At 42.4% G+C, this 10,826-nt stretch overlaps 1 protein-coding gene across 1 annotated transcript in view; it reads right to left on the reverse strand.

Annotated features, from left to right (window-relative positions):
* Positions 1-3,848: 3,848 nt before the first annotated feature.
* The window catches only part of LOC115203427 (major intrinsically disordered Notch2-binding receptor 1), a 42,364-nt gene continuing 35,386 nt past the window's right edge, over positions 3,849-10,826 (reverse strand). The window contains exon 5 of the mRNA XM_029768119.1: positions 3,849-4,422. Within this exon, the coding sequence (XP_029623979.1) occupies positions 4,225-4,422 (198 nt within the window). The 3' untranslated portion in view covers positions 3,849-4,224. The remainder of the gene's footprint in view (positions 4,423-10,826) is intronic.

A 10,826-nucleotide genomic window follows, 5' to 3' on the forward strand; every position in this document is an offset into this window, starting at 1 on the left:
CAGTTACACCAGCTCTGTCAGGAGGAATGGTCCAAAATTCACCCATCTTATGTAAACTTCTGACCCACTGGGAATGTGCTGAAAGAAATAAAAGCTGAAATAAATCATTCTCTCTACTATTATTCTGACATTTCACATTCTTAAAATAAAGTGGAGATCTTAACTGACCTAAGACAAGGAATTCTTATTAGGATTAAATGTCAGGAATTGTGAAAAACTGAGTTTAAATGTATTTGGCTAGAGTGTATGTAAACTTCCGACTTCAACTGTAGTTCAGGTCTATGCTAACTATACTGTAAACCTCATAATAGTCTGTCAGCGTAGTTTCATTTGACACTTTTCGCCATCAATGTGTGCTATAAAAAGTTGATTATTGAACTAGAGTTTAGTCAACTGAGTGATGCATAATTACTGACCTTTTTATAAAGCACATTGCTGAAGAAATGTCAAATTAAATCACACTGCAAGATTATAATGAGTTTTATGGTATTTGTCCCCCCAAGTGTTATCAGTGCAGTTGTAGTCCATTATTCTAGGCCAAATCCTGGACTCCAGTACCAACAATCCCCCTGAGCCAGGTTCCTTGTCGGCTGACCCAGTTAGAGTTTTCTATGAGGAACATCAGACTGTTCTCACTGGGGATGTACAGTATAGCAGACTAAATGTGGACTTGGCTCAGTTAGAAACTCCTCTAAAGCCTAATTTATAACCTACATAGGTACGGAGGCAAGAACTACAATTAGCTTAGCAAAATGGTGATCGTGCGTAGTCGCGTAGCAAAAATACCCTAACGTGTGCAGCCCCGCAATTTGTAACTCGACCCAAGTACGCAGGATCGTCATTTTGAGTGGCTAATTGTGTTCTTGTGTTGCATATGTATGTACGTAAGGTATAAATGATCTAATTGCTTTCTATACCAGTGATCTGGACCCATGTTCATAAAGCGCCTCAGGGCTAGACCGGTTTTACTTTTGAAATTATAATGAATAAGGAAGGAGACCTGATCTTAGATCAGCACTTTTACTCTGAGATGCTTGATTGATGCATACTGTACGGTCCCTGACCTTTTCACAAATCCTACTGTATTAGTCTAACTGGAGTATTATGCAAATGATGAACTGAAGAACACTAAAAAGAATCTCATAAATGAATAGTGAACTGCTAGATAAAAACATAATAAAACCCTCAGAAAACAGGCTTTGTTATGCTGAGCAATATTCTGTCATCTCCCCATTGAACCTCTTCTTCCAACTGAAGACAAAAAAGTGACGATAAAAAAAGTATCACAAAACAATAAAGAGTCAGTATGACAACCACTTCACACAGCAAATATTAATTTCAAAGGACAGCTAAAAACAAACGTTGCTACTTTGCGAGAGAGAGGTCCAGTCACACAGACACAGTAACAGTCAGAACAGTTGTCTTTTATTGTGGTATATTCCAGTTTACACCTGTTGCCATGATGTGTGCATCTAACTATTTACAGACTACTACAGTGTGCTGCGGCTCACAGTTCCTGTGTTGAAGGCAAATCCACTAGGTAATCATTACACCGCTCAGGGGAGAAGTTTCCCCTAGGTACAGATCTAGGATCAGATTCCCCTCCCCAATCCATCGGTGAGGAAAATGTTAAAGTGACCCAAAATCAGCATCTAGAGGCATCTTCGTAGGTCAACGTTTTTGATCCTGAATCTTGTTCTGGAGGCAGCTCTGCAGAGTGGTCACTAGAGGGTGCAGCCACAAAGTAATAAAATTTGACCCTAACGTTAACCACACTGCTAACCCTAATGCCTAACCCTAACCTTAAATAATATTTTTACAATATAGCCAATTTTGACTTCGCATCCGACCTATCTAAGGAGGATTCGCTCAATTCTGCCTCCAGGACAAGACTCATGACAATAAACGTCAACCTGCAGTAACTTCACCCTTCACCCATTAGGTGGGGGGCTCAACTCCAGTCCTCTCCTAACGGGCAAACCTGACATCAAACTGAGTGGTCCAGTGCTTCATTATCAGGTTATTGTGTCTACTTTTGAACGATTATATCAAACAACAGAAATTCTAATGTTTACAACCTGAAGTGCGTACTTCCTCATGTTAATTTTTGTAGTATGATAACGTTCAGGAACACCTGAAGTGGCAAATAAATCACTAGCATAAAAGGTTGTGTTCCAAGCCAACTACATTGCAGACGTTGCATTGCATCAACCAACGGTTGCTTGCCACGTCATCGACTGCAGTCAGGCATCAAATTGCTATATCATAGGATGTGGTTAGCTGATATCTTAAACATCTATCCAGGCGTTTTGATATCTGCCAGGAGTCTGCAATGTAGTCAGCCTGGAACACGGCCTAAATGAACTAACTTGAGAGGGAAACCAAGGAGGACTGGAGTAGAGCCTCCCCTGGTTTACGGTTAACTGGGTGACGTGTGTGTGATCGGCCATCTTGGTTTGCCTACTGTCTCTGAGCTCAGATTCATGAGTGGAGATTAGAATCTCACATTGTGTCTCAGAACTATGAAATAGCTTCCCCTATTCATCTCCTTCCTTTCATCCCCACCGCTACAGTTGATGATGAGACAAGGACGTTCTTCAAAACTATTGGGACACAACCTTAACGGCAGGCAGTTTGCAGTCAGTGGTTATAAGGCCTCTTAGGAGACTAGATGGGTAGGCAGGGCTTGAGTGGAGGGACTGTTTCTTTACTTGAATCAGATTCTTACGAAGTGTTACAATGCCTTATAAACATTCATAGCACATTCCAACCACATTGGAATGCAGTCATGGACCGTTAGGAAACTGTAAGGTAAAGCAACGAGGCATGGGGCTATTAAGATGTCATATATCCACGATACATCATAACCTATTGTGTCGTATTGCTTAATTAATACAACATGTCATAATGCTCTATAGAAGGGGCTATGAATATTTATAAGGTGACACAGCACTTCATAAGAAGCTTCTGCAAGTGTTAGTGTTTCTGACAGCCTGGGAGATTGGTGCAATCGATACTGCTGACTGAACTAATACAAGTGTCTCTCCCAGAGGTGCTCAGTTAGTCAACAGTAGAAACGTCAAGTATTTACTGTATAAAACACTCTCACAAGGCTAAGAATAACTCCCTACTTCAGAGCTCCCTACTGCAGCTGTGTGCGTTTGGCTAGTAGTTAAACTATCTAAAGCAAGGAAAGGAGTGCAACATTCAACTCAATTCTGCTCAAGAGACGATGAGAAATGATATGTGTGTTTGCTCTCTCTGTGAGTAATGCTACTTTCAATACATTCAGGTTAGCTCTGTAGTGTTTTATATTGTTTTTACAATCTACTGTATGTACTGCCTGTTATTCGTCTATTTCAACTACAGCACTTCAATATACTGTATGTCTATTTAGAAAAGGCATTACACAAAATCCCATGAATTAAAACTCTGGTTATTATTATTATTATTATTATAGATAAAGATAAATGATATCTGGTGCACCTCATCACATTCTACCAGATAATTCATCAAAAAATAACTCTCATTAAAATACATTATACAGCAATTATACTAAAATAAAATATCAGACGCTGTCTACAAAAACAAATCCAGCTGTCGACCGTATACTGTACAGATAATCTGTTTCAGTAAACAAAAACATTGGCTGGGTAGCCGCTTTGTCGTTTTTCTTTGAATTGCAGATTGCCGTTTTAACAAAGAGAAAAAGTGAAATAAATATTGTACTTGTAATATTCTGGAACATCGTACACCAATACAATATACATTTAAATGTAAAAGATATACTGTAGACATTGTGTACATTCCCGTTGCATACCGTCTGTCTTTGATCATAAATACATAAATGTCAATAAGTAAATATAGGCAACAATAAATAGAAAAGATCAAACTTGCAACATTCCCCTCTGAACAAAGTCATTTTGAATGTGTACTGACGATTGCCTAATACCAATGCCCTATCCCGTGGCATAACAACTAAATCATGTAGAAAAGAACATAGACTTGATTCCAATGCCACGAACATAGGCCAGATTCACATTAAACAATACATGTACCTCACTCTTCAAACGTCCACATAGCCAATCAGAGGGCTGCTCCTGTAATTGGACTGATACCATATTGCTCACACGTATTCAGTCCTTTTCCAATTAGCCAGAATAAACAGGGGCAGAGGGAAAGTGTGCGACTTTGAGCACTTTGTAGAGCACGACTTGGAGCACTTCATGACTTCATAGTGCATATGGGCACAACGATGACCAGGATCACAGTGCAGGCGGCTGCGGCAATCAGCGCTCCAATCTTGCACACCTTGGCTCTCCGAAACTCCGCTTCCTTCCTCTTGAGCAGCGAATCGTAACCCGGCGTGTAGATATCCTCCATCCAGTACTCCAGGTTATTGGGGTTCAATGACTCCTGCGTCTGAAAAGGAAAGAAGGGGTTTGGGGTGGAAAGAACATTTGGAGTTCAAGTCAAACAGTTTTGCCCACTGGGATGTGATTTTAGTGGGGTTGGGGTCATTTAGATTTTCATGCCAGTCAACTCAGAAAGTAAACTGAATTTCAAATTCAAAAATTTTAAAAATCAATTTTCTTTTCAATGAATTCTTAATAAACTGAAAAAGAAAGGTATTTATGTCAAAAGTTGTAACATTAAAAAACAAAAAAATCCAATTCACTGCCTGAACTGAGTGACTTCAATTAAAATTGAGCCCAACCCTGGATTTTAGATAGAAAGGCTATGTCCCAATTCTGCACTCTTCTTGCAAAGTGCACACTTGCACACTCCTGGTCATGTATTTAAAATAATTGGATTGTTGTAAACATAGGCCAGAGGGAGCTTTCACCATTGGGAAATGCATTATGGAAAGTGTGCAAGTGCACACTTTGGGAAAGGGGTGGAGAATTGGGACTCAGGCAATGAGGAAGCAAGAGAGAAAGAGAGAGATGGATTTAGTGGATCTGAAAGACAAAGAGGGAGAGAGATAGGGCAGTGAAAGAAGAAGACAGTTAATGAAGGAGACCAAGAGAGAGCTACTCTATCTGATGGCAGAATGAGTAGGGACAGCAGTATTCAAATTATTTCATTCAAGTGTTATTGTGACACGCACAAATGTGTTTCTACATGACGACTTTCTCACTGTACAGTATACTAGGGCAAAGTTACATTGTCAAGGATTTAGCACCACACTGACTGAAACAGGACGGTGGGAGAGAGTTTATGTAGGTGAAACAGAGAGGTGAGAGTACATTTCATGAAGAATGCATTGATTATTGAGGAGTTACTATTATTTCATTCTGGTTGAAACAGGACAACAGGCAAACAGACTGAATTCCCTTCTTATCCCATGTCTCATATGTGACTATAGTATGGGGGGCAAAAATTATTCTTCCAAGATTGGATTTCTAGCAATCATACATTGATATTTTAATTGACTCTCACATTTCAAAGAGAGATTGTAAGAGAGAGCAATGGAGAGAGAGAGAGAGAGAGAGAGAGAGAGAGAGAGAGAGAGAGAGAGAGAGAGAGGGGGAAAAAACAGGAAAGAGAAATCAGAAGAGAGAGATAGAGAGAGAGCGATAGAGAGAGAGAAAGGGATAAAACAGGAGAGATAGATCAGAAGCGAGAGAGAGAGAGAAAAAACAGGAGAGAAAATAAGACAAACAGAGAGAATCAGCGGGAGCCAGCAACCTCATTTTCCACTGCTCTGCATGGAGTTGTCCTCTGGCTCTCCTCTCAGCATCCAAGATGCAGCAACAACCAGGGGTGTTCAGTATAGGTTGGCAGGCTACCACCCATAGAGCTGTAGTCAAAAGTAGTGAACTATGAAGGGAACAGGGTGCCATTTGGGAGGCATCCCGTTTCCCCTGGGTCCTGACAAATTCTTCGGAAGATACGCACCTTGAAACTGATTTTGGGTCAGTTTTGCATACCCCCATAATGGTTGAGGTTAGGATTCAGGGGGAGTAAAATGATCCTACATTTGTGCCTGAGCGAGATCCTGGGAGACTTCTGTCTCTGACACTACAGCCTTCCCATTTCTCCCATCTGCTTGTTTCTCTGACAACTCCCTCTTGGCTAGCCTCATCCCCCTTCAGTGGTATTGCCTATATGGACCCTGTGATAAACATTTGCGGCCATCGATTCACAACAAGTTTATCACAGGGTCCATTATTCCTTATGAGCTTATATCAACTGTCGTATCCCATCAGAACCCAAAATGTGAGCTTGTTTACCACCATTTGTTGTAAACAATGTTTTACATTTAAATAGACGCTCTTATACAGAGCGATTTACAGGAGCCATTATGGTTAAGTATCTTGCTCAAGGGCTCATCGGCAGATTTCTCACCGGCTTACTGGACCAACACTCTTAAACGCCAGGCTACCTGCCACTTAATGTAAATGTAATCACTGTATAGCTTAAAAACAGGATTAGAACTATCACTTTGATCTCATGGATGATCAGTCCTTGCATCCATAGCGCCTTTTATGAATTTGAGAGTGGTTACATTTCTCCAGCCATATTCCTCAGCTGTTAACCAAAAGAGTGGCAGGGTGGGGCTTTGTTGCTAATATAGTGGAGGTTTCCTGCAGGGAGAGGGTTGCTTCATTGATTGGTACAAAAGGACGTCTTTGAGCATTAATGCTGGGGGATTTAATGATGTTCTTGTGTTGATGCCGGCAGGGAGAGAGAGCGTCGGAGAGAGAGAGCTTTTGAGAGAGAGAGGAGAATAGGAAGAGAGAAAGAGAGAGGCAGACAGACAGACAGACAGAAAAGCATGTACTGTAAGAAGCTAAATGCCTAGCCGTTCATAATTGGAGATAAGATAATAACTCATTCACTGCAGAATTGATTATCTCTCTCAACAGAAAACTACTGGCCTCATTCACTATAGTTCAACTTTGAATAAGGAAATCTTAGTGATTTTCTGATTCACATATCACCAAAACCATCGTTTTCTATCTACTGTGCAGTGTGTCGACGCAATGCTTACTTTTTTCAAATCAATCTCTCTCACTCCTCTAGTCATACTCACACTGCTTTAAAATACATCCTGATCCTCCTCTGAGTATTTTATACCCCTCATTAACATTCACAACATACATCTGCAGTTCATGGGTATAGGGTTTATCCAAATCCCTCAATATTATGCCTCTCTCTCTCTCTCTCTGTCTGTCTGTCTGTCTGTCTGTCTGTCTGTCTGTCTGTCTGTCTGTCTGTCTGTCTGTCTGTCTGTCTGTCTGTCTGTCTGTCTGTCTGTCTGTCTGTCTGTCTGTCTCTATGTCTCTCTCTCTCCCTCTCTCGCTATGTATCTCTATCTCTCTCTCTCTTTCTGCCTCTGTCGCTCTGTCTCTCTCTCTCTGTCTCTCTCGCTGTCTGTCTCTCTCTCTGTCTCTCTCGATCTCTCTGCCTGTCTCTGTCTCTCTTTCTGTCTGTCTCTGTCTGTCTATATATGTCGCTCTCTCTGTCTCTCTCTCTCTCTCTCTCTCTGTGTCTCTGTCTCTCTCTCAAGGTTAATCCAATTGCCTTCTGCAACCCTCTTAAGGCACCAAGGTTAATCCTACTGCAACCCTCTAAGGCACCAAGGTTCATCCTACTGCAACCCTCTAAGGCACCAAGGTTAATCCTACTGCAACCCTCTAAGGCACCAAGGTTCATCCTACTGCAACCCTCTAAGGCACCAAGGTTAATCCTACTGCAACCCTCTAAGGCACCAAGGTCATCCTACTGCAACCCTCTAAGGCACCAAGGTTCATCCTACTGCAACCCTCTAAAGCACCAAGGTTCATCCTACTGCAACCCTCTAAGGCACCAAGGTTCATGCTACTGCAACCCTCTAAAGCACCAAGGTTCATCCTACTGCAACCCTCTAAGGCACCAAGGTTCATCATACTGCAACCCTCTAAGGCACCAAGGTTCATCCTACTGCAACCCTCTAAGGCACCAAGGTTCATCCTACTGCAACCCTCTAAAGCACCAAGGTTCATCCTACTGCAACCCTCTAAAGCACCAAGGTTCATCCTACTGCAACCCTCTAAAGCACCAAGGTTCATCCTACTGCAACCCGCTAAGGCACCAAGGTTCATCCTACTGCAACCCTCTAAGGCACCAAGGTTCATCCTACTGCAACCCTCTAAGGCACCAAGGTTCATCCTACTGCAACCCTCTACGGCACCAAGGTTCATGCTACTGCAACCCTCTAAAGCACCAAGGTTCATCCTACTGCAACCCTCTAAAGCACCAAGGTTCATCCTACTGCAACCCTCTAAGGCACCAAGGTTCATCCTACTGCAACCCTCTACGGCACCAAGGTTCATGCTACTGCAACCCTCTACGGCACCAAGGTTCATGCTACTGCAACCCTCTACAGCACCAAGGTTCATCCTACTGCAACCCTCTACGGCACCAAGGTTCATCCTACTGCAACCCTCTAAGGCACCAAGGTTCATCCTACTGCAACCCTCTACGGCACCAAGGTTCATGCTACTGCAACCCTCTAAAGCACCAAGGTTCATCCTACTGCAACCCTCTAAGGCACCAAGGTTCATCCTACTGCAACCCTCTACGGCACCAAGGTTCATCCTACTGCAACCCTCTACGGCACCAAGGTTCATGCTACTGCAACCCTCTAAAGCACCAAGGTTCATCCTACTGCAACCCTCTACGGCACCAAGGTTCATCCTACTGCAACCCTCTACGGCACCAAGGTTCATGCTACTGCAACCCTCTAAGGCACCAAGGTTCATGCTACTGCAACCCTCTACAGCACCAAGGTTCATGCTACTGCAACCCTCTACGGCACCAAGGTTCATGCTACTGCCTTCTTTTGAAAACTGTCCCAATTGATCATGATGAAATTAGAAATCAATGCTTAGTGTGACCAGCCTGGTTTTCATTTTTTTGTCTGTCTGTTTCCCTGTTTGTCTCTGTCTGTCTCTCTGTCTGTTTCTCTGTCTCTCTCTGTTTGTCTCTCTGTCTGTTTCTCTGTCTGTCTCTCTGTTTGTCTCTCTGTCTGTTTCCCTGTTTGTCTCTGTCTGTTTCTCTGTCTGTCTCTCTGTCTGTCTCTCTGTTTGTCTCTCTGTCTGTCTCTCTGTCTGTTTCTCTGTCTGTCTCTCTGTTTGTCTGTCTGTCCGTCCGTCCGTCCGTCCGTCCGTCTGTCATTGAACCAATTCCAAACCAATAGGGATAGAGAGATGGATTTTTAGAGGGCAATGAAGGCTAGGAGTCCTGTCATTCCTGATCAATGAGATACAAAAGTGGACTCTATAACTGACTTATCATTGTAAATTGTGTCGGGCTCCTCAACCCATTTGTTTAGGCTGAAACATAATCACTGGCTTACAGACTAATTATCCTCCATCAACAGACGCTTCAGTGTAAGTATACGGGCAATCACTGCAGATGTTCAGTCAGACACACCGACCAATTGACTGAATGCAGGTTTAGAAGAAAACATCTGCGTCCCAAATGACACTGTATTCCCTACATGGTTCACTACTTTTGACCAGAGAAAAGTAGTGCACTGTATAAGGATTAGGGTGTGATTTGGGACACCACCAGCCCTTTCACCAATGCATCGCAGCACATCACCATTCTTCATTCTATATAATTACCACTCGGCACAGAAACACCCCATTTTCCCTAATGAGGCCATTTATCCCTGTTGAGTTGCTGTATTATTTTGAACTGGGACTGGGAATGTAATTGCATTGCAGGGCAATGAACGGTTCACGGGTGATGCAAGCTGACTTTTTGACTTCTGTGTACTCTCTCTGTCTCTCTGTGTCTCTCTCTCTCTCTGTGTCTCTCTCTCTCTCTGTCTCATTCTCTCTCTCTCCCTCTCCCCCTCCCTCTCCCTCTCCCTCTCTCTCTCTCTTATTGTGGTCTCTTTCTCTATCAGCCTCTTCTGCTCTCTCCATTTCTGTCTCCTTGCTGACTGTTGGATTATTGACAGATAGCTGCTGGTCTCCCAGGGATACCCCAGTCGATTGAGTACACACACTCACAATCCTGTGCAATCTCAGGCAACCTTTTCCTCTCACACAATCTCCCACTTATACACACTTCTTTCACTCCAGGAAAATGTGACTCATCTCAGAGAGAAAATCAGTTTAGAAAGATCACCCACTTAACTCTGTTGTTTCTACTGTATGGTGGGGTCCTCTGTGGCTCACCTGGTAGAGCATGGTGCTTGAAACTCCAGGATCATGGCTTGGACTACTATTGGGGCCACCCATATGAACAATGTATGCCTGCATGACTGTAAGTCGCTTTGATAAACGCTTCTGCTAAATGGCCTACAGTATCACATCACCATTATTAATGATGGTGAGGGAAGCACCTTACAAAACAATAGAAGGATTTCAGAGCAAGAAAAAAATCACCCAGCCTAAAATGATGGAGTACAGTACAACCAACGGTACCAGGTAGAAAATACTGTGGTCCTCTTTAAATAGGTTTGTTGGGATATTAGAAAATACTGTGGTCGTCTTTAAATAGGTTTGTTGTGATATTAGAAAATACTGTGGTCTTCTTTAAATAGGTTTGTTGTGATATTAGAAAATACTGTGGTCGTCTTTAAATAGGTTTGTTGTGATATTAGAAAATACTGTGGTCGTCTTTAAATAGGTTTGTTGTGATATTAGAAAATTTAGTGGTCCTCTTTAAATAGGTTTGTTGTGATATTATTTACACTAAAGTGTTAACTGTAAACAAGATGGCTAGTTGGCACCCTTAATACAGCTGGCCCTAGAATACAGCAACTAGATCAAATACACAGCAACAAATGACCATTAATATGGAGTCCACCCATCTGTAGCCAA

This window comes from Salmo trutta, chromosome 12 (assembly GCF_901001165.1).
Source record: "Salmo trutta chromosome 12, fSalTru1.1, whole genome shotgun sequence".
Taxonomy (NCBI): Eukaryota; Metazoa; Chordata; class Actinopteri; order Salmoniformes; family Salmonidae; genus Salmo; species Salmo trutta.